General features: G+C 43.0%; 3 protein-coding genes and 1 long non-coding RNA gene across 4 annotated transcripts in view; 3 read left to right on the top strand and 1 right to left on the bottom strand.

Moving 5' to 3' along the window:
• Positions 1–3,039: 3,039 nt before the first annotated feature.
• Positions 3,040–6,796, top strand: actb1 (actin, beta 1). Its single transcript, XM_083522083.1, has 6 exons — positions 3,040–3,188; positions 4,069–4,193; positions 4,705–4,944; positions 5,312–5,750; positions 5,864–6,045; positions 6,151–6,796. Exons 2-6 carry the CDS (start codon positions 4,071–4,073, stop codon positions 6,292–6,294), a joined length of 1,128 nt encoding a protein of 375 aa, XP_083378209.1. The 5' UTR covers positions 3,040–3,188; positions 4,069–4,070; the 3' UTR covers positions 6,295–6,796.
• A 1,882-nt stretch (positions 6,797–8,678) lies between these two features.
• fbxl18 (F-box and leucine-rich repeat protein 18) lies at positions 8,679–15,178 on the top strand. The gene is made up of 5 exons (XM_083521985.1): positions 8,679–9,230; positions 10,452–10,649; positions 10,731–12,274; positions 12,441–12,659; positions 14,868–15,178. Exons 1-5 carry the CDS (start codon positions 9,162–9,164, stop codon positions 15,016–15,018), a joined length of 2,181 nt encoding a protein of 726 aa, XP_083378111.1. The 5' UTR covers positions 8,679–9,161; the 3' UTR covers positions 15,019–15,178.
• Positions 15,179–16,863: 1,685 nt separating this feature from the next.
• Positions 16,864–19,141, top strand: LOC310715520 (endonuclease domain-containing 1 protein-like). Its single transcript, XM_083521986.1, has 2 exons — positions 16,864–18,129; positions 18,387–19,141. The coding sequence occupies exons 1-2, from the start codon at positions 17,839–17,841 to the stop codon at positions 18,921–18,923; spliced, it is 828 nt and encodes a 275-aa protein (XP_083378112.1). The 5' UTR covers positions 16,864–17,838; the 3' UTR covers positions 18,924–19,141.
• Positions 19,142–19,263: 122 nt separating this feature from the next.
• Positions 19,264–20,854, bottom strand: part of LOC310715432 — a 2,802-nt gene continuing 1,211 nt past the window's right edge. The window contains exon 3 of the long non-coding RNA XR_014530323.1: positions 19,264–20,854. This exon is cut by the window's right edge and continues 635 nt beyond it. This is a non-coding gene — a long non-coding RNA (uncharacterized lncRNA).

Raw genomic sequence — 20,854 nt, 5'->3', positions numbered from 1 at the left:
GAAGCAATGATCTTTCTCAGCAGGTCTACTTCTCTACAGTCCATACTGCTGACTTTCACATCCTTCTTCCACTAAGTGCATCTCTGTCATAATCACATCATCGTCAAAATGTCATACGTTTAATATATAAAACAAAACTCGTTTATTTCAAGAATAATTCTTCATTCTTCTAAAATCAGAAGACGTGACACAGATAACGAGATGTTCTTTATTTACTGATACCTGCAATTATAACATGTTTTTGACAATATCTCTTACAGGCTCATTACAATCTCCACACTAAAGGCCCGAAATTAGACGAACCTCCGTCTTGATGTGGAGAAACAGGGTCACTGTGGTGCACACGCATTTCTCATGTGCAGACTTCATTCAGTTCCACTTCTAATCTTTACAAAATATCTTGTAGTAAAAATGTTTCTTGAGATCAACCAAAGAAATGCATTATTAGTACAGACACAGAATATTTCTGAGAAGCAGCTCAAAAGCTGCTCACGTGTGATCACGTGTGATTACTTGTATTTTCAGCTTGAGTGAGGAATTTGGATGGGCACTTGGTCTACTCGAGTGAAGAATATTGTGATTTTCACCACTTCTGCTTGTTGAACAAGGATTTATTTGTGTTTTTGGGAAGTGTGTATGAGGATTTACAGGATACAGAAAAGGTCGATCCGCTATTGTAGTGTGATTAAAAGGTTAAGAGTTGTCAAAAAAAACGAGAGAAAAAATAGAACAGGTTACAGGATGCTGTTTATTCATTTTGGGTTGGAAGCCCAACAACTTCCTCTTTCTGTTTAAGAGAGGAAGAATAGAGGAGGTTCCTATTTCAGATTTGCCTCGCCCTCCTTGAAAAAAAGAAATCCTTAAAAGGCCTTCGGTTATCGCCATAATATAGATATGCAGTGTGATGATACCAACCTAATGCCCCCCCACCACACACACACACACACACACACACTGAATAAGTGACTACCACGAAACCCAGAAACTGCAACACATACCATAAGAGATTGTGGAATACCCATCATACCTTCTATGCACACACACACACACACACACACACACACACACACACACACACACAAAGGGAGTGTTGACAAAGAGCTTCTCCTCATTCTTTAGAGTTCTAACATTACTCATCTGTGTGATGTCATTACAGGTCAACGAGCACTGAAACAGTAATCTGGTTGATTAGCAGAATCGGTACTGCTAGCGTTATCTGTCATGTCTGAAACTAAACTGCCTGTCAGAGTCAACATGTATGATGCAGGACGTGACCCTGTCAAGGACGTGACATGTTCAGTACAATAACGTACATGCAAACATAACGTTTGTCTCACTTCATGAAACATAAAGCTCGACCTTCCTTCGTTTTCTTGACTTGCCAGCTGTTCAGCTACAGAAAAGTGTTGGGTATAAAAGACAGCTTGTGTTTTAGAAATATGCTGATCTTTCTTTTTATATTATCCTCGTTTGGATTCTAGCGGTAGAGCAGAACCATTCTCGAGTCAAAAATCCACAGTTTTATTGAAAGCAAGATATTTGTGATATAAATTCTTAAGTGAATGAAAAAACACTGAACTCAAACATTTTACTAATAGAAATCTTTGTTTTTCGACTGGTGTAGACCTGATGGAGACCTGCTGTAGATCTGCTGTAGACCTGGTGCAGACCTTGCAGACCTGGTGAAGACCTGGTGCAGACCTGGTGAAGACCTGGTGCAGACCTGCTGTAGGCCTGGTGCAGACCTGGTGGAGACCTGGTGCAGACCTGCTGTAGGCCTGGTGCAGACCTGGTGAAGACCTGGTGCAGACCTGCTGTAGGCCTGGTGCAGACCTGGTGGAGACCTGGTGCAGACCTGCTGTAGGCCTGGTGCAGACCTGGTGAAGACCTGGTGCAGACCTGGGCAGTGTTTTTCCCCTCTGTATTCTTACACAATAGCATTTGTTTTCTGTGAAGGCACACATGTAGTTACACGTAATGCTGTGCTCCGTCCAACAGTTTATTATATTATTAGATCAGATTAGTGTATTTTGTGCATGTAAACAATGTGTTACAATAAAAAACTATAATATTAAAATAGTAAAGTCTGAATGAAATCGATATTTTCTGAGGATTTAAAAGGAATGAAGGAAATCACTATTATAATTAATATTTGTAATACACTGATAGAGAATAAATATCTGGTCTAGATGAAGAATGTTCAGGATCTACACTAATGGGGCGTGGATGCAGAACATTCAGCAGCCACCACGTGGATTCAAGTCCTGGGATTATAATACGTGTTTATTTAAGCGATCAAAGAATCGGTGTGTAAAATACACGCGTGGATCTGCTTCGGTTTAGTCAGAGAGTCGTGTATAAACTCATTATAATCGAGTTTTCTTCATACAATCGCCGATAAAAAACCTTTTCCAGATCAGAGGAACCAGACACGCCCACGTGACTTTAAACCCGGAAGTGACCCCTATGCGCGAGCAAGACAATACCGGGAGCTTTTACTTTGCAGAATTATCACAATAATAATAAAAATAAAGTGCTGAAAAAAATTATAAAATGTTGTTTGTTTGTTTTTAATTGACATAAAAGTATGAAAAGCATTGAATTTATAAAGACCGATTCTTTCCCTTTAAGGCATTTCTTTCTCTCTTCCCGTCTTTCTGCTTGTGGAAGATTTTATATCGCTGATAAATCATTCTTTTATAATATAAATAAATCATTGCAGTGAATTAGATGCGTATTAAAACCAATAACGTGCTGATTCTCTGGAACCTGAATGAGCATCTTCATGTCCGGTTCACGTTTAGATCACAAAGCAGTGCTCTTTATTCCGAAATATATATATATATATTTTTTTCTTTTTGAAAATAAGTATATATTATTGTATAATTTTTTGCACGAATCTGTATATCGTAAAGATAAAATTCCTCCCTGAGGCGCACTGCCCCAAAGCTCATCTCTCCTTCACTTGAATTTCAAGCAACGGGCCTGGACCACGCCAACTGGGTGACGGGCAGCCAATCAGAGCACGCGATTCCGAAAGTTTACCTTATATGGAAGTTGCCGGCCACAGCGCCGGGTATATAAAACAGCGCGCTCCCGGTGCAGACGCTACTTCGAGTATTGCTGTGTGTTCATCAACACGAGCTCTTCCTCCAGCTACATCCTTAATACAAACCTTTAATTCATCGGTAAGCGGCTTTTGTCTTTTCTCTAACAATGGTTATTATTAGAATAATGTTTATATTCCTGTATTGTTTAAACAAAATGCATATTTAAGGACACGTTTCATACGTTTTTTTTTCTCTCGTATCTTCTACTTTAATGCATTCATTAGTGTTGAACCTGCTTATCGTGGTATTATATAGTCAAAGATAAAATATTTAGTATTTAATTGCATGATTAGGTGTGAGTGAGTAATATGTCTTATTTGGGTTAAAAGAAAAAGCAGGTGTATTTACTGTAATCTCTTGAGGTAAATGTATATTAAATGTGTGGAGTCTGTGGAATGTTTTCGGCTCCTTCAGTGTGCTGAGTTGTTGGTCAGGGGGATTGAATGGTGGGTGTGGTCGGGTGCTGGTGCTGATGCTCTGCCCGGATCTTTGTCTTTTCTTTCGAGTGTAAAACTCGTTAAATACTGAAGTGAGGGTTTAAATCTGATAAATGCTGATTTACAATAAATCTGTCAGGTTGAACCTGAGGCATTATTTCTTAGCTCTAGATGTTTGCAGCTGGACAACTTTGTCTCTGTAGTATAAATGTAGACCTGATTGTGTGAAACGCTCCGCATGGCGCAGTGATGGGGCCGGGAGACGGGGAGTGGTCGCAGCTCACGCGCCGCTCGAACTTATTGCCATATAAGGCAATAGCGAGTCCGTCTGGCCACTTCCTTTGTCTCAAAGCGCTCAGTTTTAGGTTTGTGCGCATGCGCGCCACCTGCTGGTCTTCAGCAGTATCTCTGTATAAAAGGGTGTGTGCGGGTCTAAGGCGGATGCTCGGCTGACTATTCCTTTTCAAGTGACCGGTTTGTGTTTCAGTCATCACATTTTATTATTTTTTCTTTCTGAACAGCCATGGATGAGGAAATCGCTGCTCTGGTGGTCGATAACGGCTCCGGTATGTGCAAAGCCGGTTTCGCTGGAGATGATGCACCTCGTGCTGTCTTCCCCTCCATCGTTGGTCGTCCCAGGCATCAGGTATGTGCCTCCTTCAATACGCCCTTTTCAACAGTATTTAACAATTCTCATAAAACACCATTATTCTAAAGCATGAGAATTTCCAGGCACCAACTTGTTTTAGTTTAATGAACAATAGTAGGGATATTATTCATGAACTTACCTGAGCTGTTAGTTTCAACATCCAGATGTGCTACCATCCTCCTAGTTTTATTATCTGCACCAGTGTTGTGACTGTAGACTATATATAATATAAACATTTTTTGTATATTTAAATGTCACTCAGGAAAACACAACTGGGCCAGTTCTTAAAAAGAATAGGGGATAAAGTATGCAAATATCAAACCCTTTTGCATGCTTTATTTGCGTACAGGACAAAGACTTGACGCAATATCACTAGCCGTAACTTTGCTTTAATTAAGTTGATTTTTAAAGAGAAGCGCTTTAAGTTTATAATCTTCAGTTGGGGATTTATTCCAGCTATGCTCAATGTGCTGTGATGTATCTAATATAAATGGATCTTCTCTTGCAGGGTGTGATGGTTGGTATGGGCCAGAAGGATTCCTACGTTGGAGACGAGGCTCAGAGCAAGAGAGGTATCCTGACTCTGAAGTACCCCATTGAGCACGGTATTGTCACCAACTGGGACGACATGGAGAAGATCTGGCACCACACCTTCTACAACGAGCTGCGTGTAGCCCCCGAAGAGCACCCAGTCCTTCTTACTGAGGCCCCCCTGAACCCCAAAGCCAACAGGGAGAAGATGACCCAGGTATACAAAGTGCCATTTCAATAGCTTCCCCTCAATCTCCATCCTTTTAGTTTGACTTCTTTTAATTCTCTTTCTCAGGCTTTCCATCCTTTACTCTGAATGTTCTTTCTGATTGAAGGCCACAGGTTGAGGAGTCATTTTTCTACTGCATGATCTCCATGGGTTTTAGAACTTAACCTTGAGCACCATATTAACCTGACGCATGTGTTTGTCATGGAGACTGCATTGTTAAAGCTCTGTTCAAACAACCCTTTTAAAAGCTGTGTGACTCTAACGGAACTTTACATTTTAGCTTTAATGCTAAAGCACTTACACTTTCATTCTAAATAAAATTTAAATGAAGTAAAAAAAAGTTCTTGTCCCACAGATCATGTTCGAGACCTTCAACACACCCGCCATGTACGTCGCCATCCAGGCCGTGCTGTCCCTGTACGCTTCTGGTCGTACCACTGGTATCGTGATGGACTCTGGAGATGGTGTCACCCACACCGTGCCTATCTACGAGGGTTATGCTCTGCCCCACGCCATTCTGCGTCTGGACCTGGCTGGCCGTGACCTCACCGACTACCTGATGAAGATCCTGACCGAGCGTGGCTACAGCTTCACCACCACTGCCGAGCGTGAGATCGTGCGTGACATCAAGGAGAAGCTGTGCTACGTTGCTCTGGACTTCGAGCAGGAGATGGGCACCGCCGCCTCCTCGTCCTCTCTGGAGAAGAGCTACGAGCTGCCCGACGGACAGGTCATCACCATCGGGAATGAGCGTTTCCGCTGCCCCGAGGCTCTCTTCCAGCCCTCTTTCTTGGGTAAGGCAGAAGGATCAACTCAAAATGGCTGCTTCTGTGCTGATAAATTTAGATGCATGAAAATGGGATTGGGTTCAGTGTGTAACATTGTTTCTCCATCTTTTTCTCCTCAGGTATGGAATCTTGCGGTATCCATGAGACCACCTTCAACTCCATCATGAAGTGTGACGTCGACATCCGTAAGGATCTGTACGCCAACACTGTGCTGTCTGGTGGTACCACCATGTACCCTGGAATTGCTGACCGTATGCAGAAGGAGATCACCTCCCTTGCCCCCTCCACCATGAAGATTAAGGTAAGGGGTTCCTGAGGCACACACTTGCCCCCAGAAGGCACAATGGTTTATTCTGATGCTCGGGTCACGTGCCACCATACTAACCATGTTCCTGTTCTCTTTTAGATCATTGCTCCTCCTGAGCGCAAGTACTCCGTATGGATTGGTGGTTCCATCCTGGCCTCTCTCTCCACCTTCCAGCAGATGTGGATCAGCAAGCAGGAGTACGATGAGTCCGGCCCATCCATCGTCCACAGGAAGTGCTTCTAAACAGGACTGTAAGCATCATGGCTGTGCCCCTGAGGTCAGCTCGACACTTAATAACCAACATGCCTTCCCCTCTCAGATAAGACCACACGGGCATGGCTTCTGCTCTGTATGACGCACTGCCTCGGGACGAGGAAACTGGAATTTCTCTGAAATTTCTTTTTCCTACAGGGGGAGGAGCTTTCCCTAAGAGGACTCAATGTACATTTCTTTTTAGTCATTCCAAATAGTCATGTTTCCACACATTTCCATCCACTCTGCCCACATCCCTGTGGGAACTACATGACCGTGTTAGTGTTTATGTAAATTATGTACTCGATACAAATGTCTTTGTTTTTGTACCTCAGCCTTAAACTTGGTCCATTAGTTTTGTTCTACAGTGGAAGGGGAAGAGCTTTACCCATTAGCGTGAGCTTCCCTGGGGGTTATGGGTAAAGGATCTGTGAGCCAAGGTGTCTCTGTACACTGACATGAAAACAATAAAATGTGCACATGTAAAACTCAACCACTCGAGTTACTGCCTTTCTTTCCAATATTTACTAAATGTGTCTTTACATTGTGATGAAATCTGAAGGTGCTTTAGGTCTTAGATTAACATGGAAGCTGCTGGTGAGTTAATGCAGAATTCTCTTACAAATGTTAAAGTACTTTTTCTCTTCAATAACAAGCATGTGACCGAGTAGAAACATGTTTACTTTAAATCAGTTTTTAGTGTCGTATGTGGATATAAACGTAGATGGAGTTTTGGAATGGGTGTTAAATACCCTGGTATTAAAATGATGGCTACAGGAAGTGATGACTCGCATCAGTATCGCTTGAGCTTCATTAGTCATTTTTCCTGGTGATGGACTTTGAGCTTCTGGACATTAAGAGTACAGTTAATGTCCAGCACCCTGATGTGTTTTAGCCTAAAACAGTCAAAAGCCTGTGATGACGTTAAGCGGATTTAAGGATGTGACCAAGAACTTCCAGGTAAACTCTAATTCTGTTTGACACGTCAGTGTTTTTCTCTGGGAAAGTTGAAGAAAAGCCACCAGGTCCTGGCAAGTACGCTGTGTTCCTTCTGATCAGGTGACGTGGTTTGGGTTTGTTCAGATCCTGAGTCACAAATTTCTTGGTAAATACTGTTTGCTCACCATCAGAGCGATTGCAGCGGCGTCACTGTAAAGAGAACAGACCTCACTACATTAATGTTTCTCATTCTCTTCAACACCACCTTGTTCATCCCTGTTGGCCTCGTGCCGATTATAGCGCAGCTTCTCCATCAGCTCTCCTCACGGTTTCTGATGCACGTTTACTCCATTTCACACACAATCAGATCACATACTGCTGTTCCAAGAGCTGGAATTCAACTGAAGTGTTCTAATGTAAAACCTGGAGCCTCACCCCAAGTAACCTTCAGCCTTTCTCTCCCCAGAGCCTTTATGAGTGTAGGACCTTCATTCTAGTTTTATTCCTGGCACTAATGAAAGGCCTCCCAGGATCAGTGTAGCTGGATGAGTGAGTTAGCTAAACGTGTGAGAACTTGGTGTTGCAGAGGCAGTTACATGTGTGAGATCAATCACTTACTATAGTGGCTTTGAAGTCATTCCATGACCAGATTCTCATTCACTCTGATGTTAAATATAAAATCATGTAATTAAGGATCCAGAAAGTGGAATCGTTTTGCTGCTGAAGCTGGTCCAGCATGCAGTTAACATTGTGGATGTTAACAATGAGGAGGAGGATGATGTGGAAGAACCTGTAAAGGCTCCTCCACCTTATTTTAAACACTGATGCTCTCCTGAAAACCAGCATTCCTCAGTCTCCTACCACTGTTCCTTTGAGCTGGATCTTTATCTCTGGGAAAAGGGTCTGCAGGAGCCAAATTTGGTGAGTAGAGTGTGTGCAGAAATTAGAACGTTATTTCTGGTGAGACTGGGTGCATCGTCGCGTTTTTCAGTCGCTTTCGCCGATTGTCCTCCTTCAGACCAGCACCAGGTGCACTGCTCCTGATGTACACAGGAAGATGTCTTTTGGGACGCTGACTCAAGAAGGTCGGTGCTCCCTGTGACCGTGTGTGTGCGCGCAGCCCTGTGCTGCCATCTGTTGGAGTGTTACATAACTAGACTTGAAATCTTTAATAGCACCTTGTTCATGGTCAAACACCAGCATGTCTGTGACCTAACAAGAGAAGATTCATAATAAACCTGCTGTTTGAGACTTTCTGAGTGACCGAAGCGAACATCATTTTAATCCTTAATATAGTTTAATATCACGGCTTTTTGGGAGGAAAAGATTTAAACTTAAATTTCCTGGTTCGTCTCCAACACAAAACAGTTGTATCTTTAGTTTAGTTTATTTGAGTTTAATTGGTTTTCCTTGTTATATGACTCAGAAACGTTCCTTCATTTAGGTTCAAATTAGTCTTTTGTAAAAATGTAATGTGGGCCGTGGCTCAAATCTTCTCACTGAATAAATGCAGAATAATTCCACAGCTGCTGCAGTGCTTTAAATCAAAACACACGAAATGAATAGAATTTGATGAAGCACATTAGCCATTCCTGACCGCGCCATTATAAAATAACCTGGTCTCAGTGTAGAAGTGGAATCATGCGACTTTTATGACTAACTCTTTTTTAGAATTAGTTGTTTTAACACGTTTGCACGGAATCGTGTTTTATTTGTAACAAACGAACAAATAAACTAAGCTAAACAATGGGGGAAGGAATTCGGTGCACCACCTGGAAGTTGGTACGTCAGTAAATACGTTCCCACCGCCCCGAGAGAGGCGTTTTAGCGGCAAGCAGAATGGACACAGTGTAAATGAGATTATTTGTCGGGTTTGCGTGGAAACATTACCATGAGATTATATTAGAATTAATGCACATATGTCTGGGCCCGAGGTGAACTTCTCGAAGAAGAAAAAGCAGGACGGAATGGAGAACTCGGAGGAACCGGTAGGTCGCAGTTAGCGCTATGTGACTAGCAGCCATTAGAATAATAACAAACCTGACACCTGCAGATCTTTATTATTATTATTATTATAGAGATTTATAATACTGTTTAATATTTTAGGTGTTGAAGGTGGTTTAGTTGAAAAAGTCCACATTGGAGATCGAGATAAATATAAAACACAGCCCGCATTGAACAAACATCTGTGTGAATAATATCATTCTTGTATTTTATATATTACTAAATAATAATGATATAAAATCGTGTGCACAGTTTTGCAGACAGACATGAGGTGATTAATATTCATGAAATCAGGGGGCATGAATTCAGCCCCGCCCCTTTCCTGTGACACAGCTGCTGGCAGATGTGGAGAGAGTAATAAATGATTCTACTCAAATGATAGTTACTGTTACTTCAATGACATTTTTATTAAGTACAAGTCTAAAAATCTGCTCAAAACTAAAAAAGTCACTCGTTGATAAAATGTTATTTACTTTTAAAATGTTTTTTATTAGAAAGCACAATAACAATAAAACACTAGAGTCGAATGGAGTAGAGGTATGAACTCTCTAATGGCATTTAAGATATTGTGAGAAACGGCAGGGTGAGAATTCGGACCGCGAGCGCACGTGTCCGACCACTTCGGCGTTTTCCGCAGAGCTTTGATTGGACATTGTGTTCTCAACAAAAGTGTGTGATTGGTTCTACAGTACTGCTCAAATCTAATGCAGCAGATCCGTTCTGAAATATAACGCTTTTCATTCTTTTCATGCGACGTGTAAAAACGTGACACTGCTGATAGAGCGAGCTTCATTGTGCACTGACGGTTTTGCCCCAAGTCACCAAAAACATTAATTTTAGCACGTCCGTCTCGTCTCGTCTCCATATTTCTTTATTTTTTATTGAGTTTTGCGCGTTTGTTCTCGGAGTGCGATTTGTATTCCCCTTGCATTTAAAAAAAATATTTATTTTTTAACCGATATGATTTCAATGTATTTAAGTGCAATACTATAAACAAAACATTACAGTAAAATTACAGACTTCAGAAAGTAGAAGTACACAAAAAACCATTAAGTTAAAATGACGCGAAGAAATGTAATGTTACTTTCTATCTCTGCCTGCAGGGGGCGCACTCATGATGTCAGCAGAAGGGTGGTAAAGTTGTGTGAGTGTAATTGGTCAAACTCGTCTGTGTCTCAGCCCCTGTATGTTTGTGCTCTGTTCAGGCTCGGTGTTCTTCAGAGAGCATTTCTCTGTCTTCTGTGACCATCTCCGACTTCTCAGACGAGATTTTACTGCACATCCTGAGCTACATCCCCACTTACGACCTGGTGCTCAGTGTGAGTCGGGTGTGTCGAAAGTTTCACACTCTGTGCCAGGACAAGAGTCTGATTTCTCACGTACGGCTCCAGAAAGAGTACCGAGTGAGTACTGGAGCTGGAGAGAGATTTACAGATTTGTGTCGACTTTCCTGCTGATTGTTTATTTTCTCTCGGGTCTTTCAGGTGAGTGATGAAGCTTTGAGGAAAGTGCTAAAGGATCTTAGTGGTGACGTCCAGACCCTGGAGGCGAGCGGATGTTATTGGTTAGCCGGAAGTACCCTTGATGTTGTAAACCGCTGCGTCGGACTGGTCCGGCTGGACGTGTCAGGCTGGCGCGTGACCGCCGCACGTCTGTCGCGTCTCCTGGGTTCGCTGCGTCTGCTGCGCTCGCTGGCGCTGGACATCGGGACGGGATTTGACCTGCAGCAGCTGAGCGGCGATGGCAAAGCGGCCCTGTCGCGCCTGAGCGAGCTGAAGCAGACCCTTCTGACGCCTTCGTACGGTGTGGTGCCGTGCTGCCCGGCCTTACAGAGCTTGAGTCTGCACTTGGAAGTGGCTGAGGGTTGGCACGAGCCCAGTGCACACCTCCAGCTGATGGTGGGGCAGAGCAGTGTGCCGCGTTACCACAATCTGCACTGGTTCTCGGCGCGTCTGGCACCCGGAGAGGTCAATCGAGCGCTGCTTAGTCTCTTTTTAGCCGCGTTTAGCATGCGTGTTCCTGAGGGCCTCACTGGGCTGGTCGTCGCCATGCCTGGTCCTGCCCTGCCTATTCCTGCCTCTGCCAGCTTACTGACTCAGGGCATTATATCAGCCGGGACTGCGATCAGTGCGTTTCAGCTTCCCCAGTCGTGGCTGGATGGTGCCACGTTGAGGCGGGTTTTGGGATACGGATGTCCGGCCTACTTGAACATGTCGCGCTGTGCGGTGCCGGGATTTGCACCGCTGTGCGTGTTATTAGGCGCCGGGTGCGAACTTTCCCCGCTGCGTAGCCTCAACCTGCGCGGTAAAACGGAGGAGGAAGTGGACGCAGAGGGCATCAGGACACTTATTGAATCGTGTCCGCTACTTACCCACTTCAATCTGACCTCCACGCACTACCATCATAACACCCCAGAAAAGCTCGACGGTCACCTGTGCGTGGCTCTAGGACATCTTCGTCACCTTCGATCGCTAGCCCTTCCTGCGTGCGCACTGTCACAGGGGCCACCCGTGCCCTCCAACAAAGCGGATCTGGCTGCGAAAACGTCCTCTGAGCCACTGCTGCTCGGGCTGATGAAGACCCGGCGCGTCGGCGTTCCGACCTACCAGCCGTCGCTCGACAACACGGGGGCGCTAAAGCAGGAGCAGGAGGGTGAATCAGAGTCTTTCCTGCACCCGTTAATTACCGGCTGCCCGTATCTGGTCGAGCTGGAGCTGATCGGAACGGGGTTCCTCTCAGCCATGCCCAGGTACGAGCCCGCCATGCGCAAAGATCCCGCCGCCTGCTTCTGGTCCTTCCAGGTCAGAGACGAGCAGCTGGCGGCGTTGGGGAAGCTCCGCTTCTTGCGCAGGCTCACTTTGGCTCACCTGCCCGGGGTCCTAAAGGGTACTGGGCTTGTCCAGCTCGCTCTGGGGTGCAGGGACCTTCAGGTGTTATCCCTCGCCAACCTGGGGTCCTTAAAGACTGTCAATTACACAGCGGCTCTGCCAGAGGCGCTCAGACACTGCACACAGCTCAGGGAGTTCAGGTGAGCACACACACACACACACACACACACACACACACACACACACACACACACACACACACACACACACACACACACACACGATACAGTGGATAATGGCACAATCGTGGAGTCGATTGAAATGTACGTCGTGTATATTTATGTATGTGTTTGTTTACCGCGGCAGATTGGAGCAGCCGTACTTCAGCGCCAACGCCTCCTTCTTTGAGGCGCTGACTCACTGCCGCCTCCTCCAGCGCCTCTGCCTCGTCTCGCGCCATGGGACGTTCCAGCACCCTGCCGCCGTCACTTTCACGCAACGCTGCGAGGACGTCGTGATGTTCCACATGTTCACCGGAGGAACTCTCGTGGCCTGTAAAACACTGCAGAAAACACTGCTGGACAGGTCAGTGTTCATCCGCGCACCTCTCTCTCTTAATCACGTGCACGTTTCCTCACGTTCCCAGGTCTAATATAATCAAAAGTATTGGGACGTTTGACTCTTTCCAGTCGAATTTGGTTCTTCTGAATGCTGTTGTTTGTAAAAAACACATACCAAATCAATCTTCAAACATTTGACTATAGAGTATAAACCAGTATCAGACCTTCAGCGATGTTCTCCTGAATTAATCCACCTCTTAATCCCATCATCATATCATTACATCTACATCATTTTGTGTATATTCATGGAAAAAAAATATAATATAATATAATATTCAGACTCTTGGCAAAAACACTTGAAATGAACTCGCGTGTCTCCCATTTCTCTTGATCCTTCCTGAGATGTTTTTACACCACTTGATTCTACATGTGGAACAGTTTAATGCACTGAAGAGCACAGTGGCCTCCATAATTCCCAAATAGGAGGACTCTTCTATGAGCTGGTTACCTGGTGAAACTGAGCGATCAGGAGAAATCTGCTCACAGTTGCACAAATATATGAACAAATCGTTCCTTAAAATATCAGAGCGTCTAATCCGCGATGCCTCGCTCCCGTTGCCAGGCAACACTCCCACTTCTATAAAGTGCAAACATCCAAATAGAACAGAAATCACACTTGTGCCACCTAGTGGTGCTCATAGGCCTTACATCTGCATAAAACAGCAAATTGTGTTGTGTTCATTCAACGGTCAAATATGTTTTGTTGCTACAGGCAATTTTTATTTGGTGTGACAGGAGTCTTCTGATCGCAAAGATCGCAGACGCCTTGGCTAGACAGAAGCCTCTCTTTGGTGCAGAATGCATAGAAGTCTGTTTGGAGTTTGCCATCTGAAGAACCCTCAGACTGTGTAGAACAAGATTCTTTGGTCTGATGAAACCAAGATTGAACTGTTTGGTCTCAGTTCTAAACGTTATGTACAGAGAAAATTAGGCACTGCTCATTACTTGCCCAAAAACATCTCGGAAGTGAAGCATGATGGTGGCAGCATCATGCATTGGGGTGTTTTTCTGCAACACAGGAGGGGATTAGAAACAACTCTGTGAAGGTCCTTGAGTGGTCCAGAAAGACTCCTGACATCAACCCTATTAAACATCTCTGGAGAGACCTGAAAGTGTTTACCGACGCCGGAAGCTTTCAGTGTATCCATCCATCCATCTATCTACAGATTATTTCATATTTTATGATTCCTGTGTGTGTGTGTGTGTGTGTGTGTGTGTGTGTGTGTGTACTAGTTGATATCCATTTTTAAAAACTGATACTGAATTAAAACATAATAATGGTAACGTAAAATACTACTGAACTTTTATTACAAAAAGAAATAATATAATGAACAGTACTGAATCATGAAAATGTACTAAATGAAATAAATATGAATATATTAATAAATAGAATTGTATAATTAACTAATTGTAAATATTAAGTATAATATAGAGCTCTCCGTGCACGCGCGCAGTCTCACGTGTAAAAAAAAAACAAACGTGTGCCGTCAGAGATTGGCCTCTAGAGGGCGCTCTTGTGATGACAATCGGTCTGGATTTTTTGTTTATTAACTCTCTATACTATATAGTATAGTTTCTTTCGGCTTCTCCCGTTAGGGGTCGCCACAGCGGATCCTCCGCACGTTTGATTTGGCATATGTTTTACACTGGATGCCCTTCCTAACGCAACCCTCCCCAATTTATCCGGGCTTGGGACCGGCACTGAGAGTGGCTGGGGATGGTTCCCTGACCGGGGATCGAACCCGGGTCACAGCGGTGAGAGCGCTGCATCTTAACCACTAGACCACCAGGGGACCACAACTCTCTATACTATATACATGATATATATTATAATAGTTATATATTAATAAATGCTCTGAATGTAAATACAGTGAAGTGAAGATTTCAGGTCATCTGAAGTTCAGGTCAGCCACCAGTCATGACATATATATATATATTCTATAATATGTTTATATAAAGTTATTTTGTCCCATTCAGGCTTCTATACTGAAATGCCTGTTCTTTCCAAACTAAATCGGAGCATGCAGCTATCTCAAACATCTCAGAATGGGTTTAACCTGGACTCCACAATGTTCCTTGGGACACTGAGGTCTGGTAGAAAAGCTCACTTGTGTCAGTAGCTGAACAACTGAAACTGTTGGTGTTGAACAAAGCTGTCACTTTCTTCCTGCAGTTTGTCTGCATCCCGTCCAGCTCTAAGTGTGGTGGTCTACCCGCTTCTCCATGAGGACTTGGGGAACGTGATCAGGGAAATGCCTCTGTGCCATCTGGACGAGATCACGCTCTTCAAGACCCGTGTGGCAGAAGATCCCACTGTGCTGTAAGAGAGAGACACGTCTGACATTGTGTTGTGATGATTTCACAGATTATTGTGTACACACACACAAAGAGAGTTTTGCAGACCTTCCATCTGTCGCCAAACCGAACGCAAAAGACTGAAGTCCCAATAAAGGAGTGCCAAAATCCCACCACTCATAAAACAAAGATTCTGTTGGTGCGTTTTTTTTTTATCTTCTTATAGTGACAGGAGTTTAATGCATGATGTGGAGGTGAAGAACAGCCTGAGGTGATGTGGAGAGCATTATAATGGTGTAAGGTCTCACACCTAGTTGTGGATTATCACCACTTCTCACAGCTTTGAGGAATTAAACCTGCTGTTGATGTTTGCAGAGTGAAAACTAACTGAATGGATCAAAATAACGCTTTGTTTTCATTATTGTTTTATATACGACCCATTAGAATGAGAATTCTGCTGCTCCGAATCACACACAGAGATAAAGTAGTGCCAGAGAGAATTCAGTGTGCCTGTGCTGCATCTCTGCTAATGATGAAGCTGTTGGAGTCTCCTGGTGCTGTTTATCTTTCTATTTCTCATTTAAATATTTTCTCCTCCATGGAGCTCAATGAGGTCATTAGGAAATGAACTTCCAGCCAATCACAATCCACTATTCACACCTCAAATCAAATCAAATTGTATTTATAGAGCGCCTTACAGCAACCAAAAGGAGCACACGGCACTTTCTTCAGTAAAACAAAAATAGAAAATAAAATATAAGAACACAATGTACATAAAACAGCAGTTGAATCAGGGCTTCGTGTTAAAAGCTTGTTTGAATAAATAGGTTTTCAACTGCGCAGACGCACAGTGACGGATCGTATGTGTGCTGGAATGCGTTCCACAGCTTTGGTCCCTGGACGGCAAGTGACTGGCCTCCAAACTTTTTATATTTGTACTTGGGAGTAACCAGAGAGGTAAGTCCAGAGGAGCGGAGAGTTCTGGCTGGTTGGTAGACCGTTATTATTTCGGCGAGGTCGGCCGGGGCAAGACCATTGATGGCCTTGAACACGTACAGCAAGACCTTATACTCCACCCTAAACCGCACCGGAAGCCTGTGAAGCGAGCGGAGGACCGGGGTGATGTGTGAGCGTTTGGAGGTGTTGGAGAGAAGACGTGCTGCCGCGTTTTGTACCATTTGGAGCCGATTGAGAACTGATTGATTAAGTCCAGTGTAGAGAGCATTACAGTATTCAATTTTCGAGCTGATGAAGGCATGTATAGCTTTTTCAAGGTCAGCTTGGGACAAGAATGATTTGACCTTGCTGAGGAGTCTTAGCTGGTAAAAGCTCGCCTTCACTACTGCACTGATCTGTTTATCGAAGTGCATATTTTGTCAAGAATAAACACCCAGGTTACGCACGATAGGTGCAAACTGAGGAATTAGAGGACCAAAACTCAGAGAACTGCTGGGTGAGTCCGAGCTAAACAGGATGTACTCAGTCTTTTCTTCATTCAGATGAAGAAAGTTCTGGGAAAGCCACTGTTTGACATCCTGAAGGCAATTATGGAGAGGGTCTAATGCAGAACGATTACTCTGAATTACAAGAAGATAGATCTGGAGGTCGTCAGCATAGAAATGAAATTGAACGTTGTGATTGGAGATGAGTTGACCAAGTGGCAGCATATAGAGTGAGAACAGAACAGGACGAAGAATAGATCCTTGAGGCACCCCAGATGACAGAGGAGCAACCGATGAAGAATGATCATTAAGCATCACTGAAAAAGTTCTGTTAGTGAGGTATGATGAGAACCAATTAAGCACCGCACCCTGCGGACCAACAACATGTTGAAGACGAGAGATGAGGATGGCAGGTCCAGTAACACCAGAACCACAGAGCTTTTACCATCCAGGACTCCAAGAATGTCATTGTGGACCCTCAATAACGCTGATTCAGTGCTATGTCTTGACCTGAAGCCAGACTGAAATGTATCACCAATGTCGTGCAGTTGAAGGTGAGACTGAAGCTGGGTGAAAACAAGCTTCTCCATCAACTTCGACAGAAATGACAGGTTAGATATAGTGAGGAAGTTGGATAGTATGGAGGGATCAAGGTTGGGTTTCTTGAGCAGCAGTCTAACAATAGCATGTTTGAGAGCAGCGGGAACAGTACCCACCCTGAAACAGCTGTTTATGAAGGAGACAAGGATTGGACATATGATGTCAACAGTCTCCTTCAAAATAGTGGCAAGAACAGCGTCTAGAGCGCAGGTGGTGGGCTTCAACTCGTGGACAGCTTTTTTTTAGGTCCACCAGAGTAACAGCATCAAATGGCAACAGCGGGGACTTGTGTATGGTTTGCCAGACAACAGACAAAACCTTGTCCAAAAAACGTTTGAAAGCATTGCATTTGTTTACAGAAACGTCATTCAAGGCGACAGACACCGGATTTATGACAGAATTGATAGTGCTGAATAGAATTCCAGGGTGGTGGCTATTGCTATTGATGAGAGCAGAAATATACTGTCCTTTAGCTTCCTTTAGTGCACTCTGATAGGTGGCAGGACTGACTCTAAACACCTGAACTTCCAGCCAATCACAATCCACTATTTCCACCTGAACTCCTCCAGCCAATCACATTCCAGTATACTAAAATAATCTGCTGTTAGTAAGTGATGAATGTGAGACTCAGTCAGGGATCTGAATTCTGTGTGGAACACTTGGGTCTGTAGCTTCCTGTTTGTAGGATGAGGAACAGGATGTCACATCTCTGCTGATGAAGCAATTCTTGTGTATAAAGTGTCTGACTCTGAGACTCTTCTGCACTCGTTCATTCAGCGAACATCACGTTCTACGATTGAATCCATCATGAAGCTCCTCGCTGTTCTCCTCGTTCCTCTCCTGCTCTCGGTCTGTCAGGGTAGAGTGGGAGATTTTATTCGGGACTGTCCAGGTTTCTTCCCAGTGCTGAATAGAGTCATTTCTCCCCCCACAATGTTTGTGGGCAGTCAATATAAACAGATCTGTCAAACTCTGAACGGTAACGTTGAATATGCAACTTTTTACGACACGGAGAAAAGGATCCCTGTTTACTCGTCTTACAAGTTTACCAAACGAGTGAGATGTACACGAAAGATAAACTGGTTTATCGAACCTCAGGTAAGTAAACACTCTTTTACAACTTCTTTTATGAATAATTATTTTAGAAATGACAACAAATATTACATATAATCTAAAATTAATATTAAAGATTTTACCTTTTACATTCTCTGTAAATTTAATTTAATCATTTACATTATAAAATTAACACATCAAACATTTATCATTTACATATGGTTTAAAAAAGTATTTTTTAAATGATATTTATATATGTTGACTATCATAGTGTGTGTGTGTGTGTGTGTGTGTGTGTGTAGCTGGATGATCAAACTCAGGGTGTAAACATGAAGAGTGAGTCTGGTGGGAATTACGGAGCTTATCAGGCTCTGAATAAAGATTATGAGGATCAAACACCCCCGGTCAAATACCATAAAGGACACCTGGCTCCTGTGTATTACTCCAGTACCCAAAGCTGTGCTGATGCCACCTTCACACTCACTAACGCTGCTCCTCAGGAGAAATCGTTCAACAGGAAATGGTTTCATCATGCAGAGAAAAAAATGGAGAACAAGATGAGTACAGACTGCATTAATTTGGGCCTGAAGGCGTATGTGGTGACTGGAGTTGTCCCAGGAAACACCATGCTGAATAATAATGATAGAGTTGTGATCCCCAGTCACTACTGGACCGCGTTCTGCTGCCTGGATAACAACAACGTACCCAAACTCTCACTTGGGTATTATGCAGAAAATAAAAATCAAAGTGCAATAAATAAAGTGTCCCTGCAGGCTTTGGAAAACGATTTAAATATAAAGTACGAGCAAAGTTTCACTGTGTTCCCTGGAGGATGTTAAATGAATATAAGAAAGTTTTGATCTATTTTACACCCTGTGTTTCAGGAGTCCTGCATCTCCTCTTTATATCCTCGTAACAAAAATCATTCGTATATCTGTTGTATTATGTAATCAGTTGTTTTCTGTAGGAAACTCAGTCACGTGTGTAAACTCTTTTTCTTCTGCATTGACTTTTGGCATTTTCTTCTTTTATAAATCAATAAACAATCGCAAACCAATCAGATCTCCTGACTTCATTACAATCAGATCAGAATAATTCATTTAATTTTTCATAGGAATAAATATTCAATTAAATAAACAATAATAATTTATGGCGTCAAACAAAATTAACAGTATTTCAAATAGCATGGAAGGAGAGCCTCCTAAATTTTCGAAAATCTCTTAGTGCTGCTGATCAGCATATTTCTCCTCCCTCATAGAAAATAACAAGCATAATCCTAGATTTTGATTCAGCACGGTAGCAAAATTAACAGGGAATAAAAGCACTGCACTCACATGCACACCATCAATAGGTAGTAATGATTTCATCAACTTTTTTAATAATAAAATTTAAAACATCAGGCAAGAAATCCAGACGGTTAATATAAATCCAAATTATTTTACAAGTAACCCTGTAGACAGCAGTGTAATTATAACAGACAATCAATTACAAAGTTTTACTCCTATTCACGAGAATGACTTCATTTCATTAATTTCCTCATCAAAATCATCAACCTGCATTCTCGATCCCTCGCCTACAAGTTTCTTTAAACAGATCATTCCAGAGGTAATTGAACCTGTTTTAAAAATAATAAACTCTTCCATTAGCACTGGTTTTGTACCAAAATCCTGCAAACTGGCAGTTATCCACCCCCTAATTAAGAAACCTGACCTTCACCCTGTCAGCTGTCCAACTACAGTCCAATATCAAACCTCCCCTTCATAGCCAAAATTTTGGAAAAGGTTGTAGCACAGCAGTTCTGCTCACACCTACTTATGAATAATATTTTTGAAATGTATCAATCAGGATTTAGGCCTCGTCATAGCACAGAGACGGCGCTAGTTAAAGTGGTAAATGACCTGTTATTGGCCTCTGATCAGGGTTTTGTCTCCTTACTTGTTTTGCTCCACCTTAGTGCAGCTTTTGACACCATTGATCACACTATACTACTTGCTAGACTTGAGAACGTTGTTGGAATAAAGGGAACGGCTCTCTCTTGGCTCAGGTCTTATTTGACTGATCGCTATCAGTTTGTTGATGTAAATGGTGCGTTCTCCACACTCTCTGAGGTAAAGTTTGGTGTTCCTCAAGGATCTGTCTTAGGCCCTCTGCTTTTCTCTTTATATCTGCTGCCTCTTGGTGAAATTACACATAAACATGGTATTCGCTTCCATTGCAATGCTGATGATACACAGCTGTATATTTCAGCAAAGCCAGATGAGCGAGATCAGCTTAACAATGTTGAGGAGTGTGTAAAGGACATTAGACAGTGGATGCTTAACAACTTTCTTCTGCTCAACTCAGATAAGACAGAAGTACTTTTACTAGGACCACATGCAGCTAGAAGTAAACTTTCCGATTACGTAGCATCTCTGGATGGTGTTTCTGTTTCAGCGTGTACGGCTGTCAAAGACCTTGGTGTGATTATTGACTCGAGTCTTTCCTTTGAGGCTCACGTGAATAATATTACCAGGATCGCCTTCTTTCACCTTAGAAATATTGCTAAAATTAGAAATATGATGTCGTTACAGGATGCAGAAAAACTAGTTCATGCTTTTGTTACTTCTAGATTAGACTACTGTAACGCTTTACTGTCTGGGTGTGCGAGTAGGTGCATAAATAAGCTTCAGTTAGTTCAGAATGCAGCAGCAAGAGTCCTCACTAGATCTAGAAAATATGAGCACATCAGCCCTGTTTTAATCATCTACACTGCTCCCAATTACATCTCACA

The sequence above is a fragment of the Silurus aristotelis genome (assembly GCF_946808225.1).
Source record: "Silurus aristotelis genome assembly, chromosome: 20".
NCBI classification, from domain to species: Eukaryota; Metazoa; Chordata; class Actinopteri; order Siluriformes; family Siluridae; genus Silurus; species Silurus aristotelis.
The sequence above is the reverse complement of the archived record's forward strand: the minus strand, read 5'-3'. Positions and strand labels throughout refer to the sequence as shown.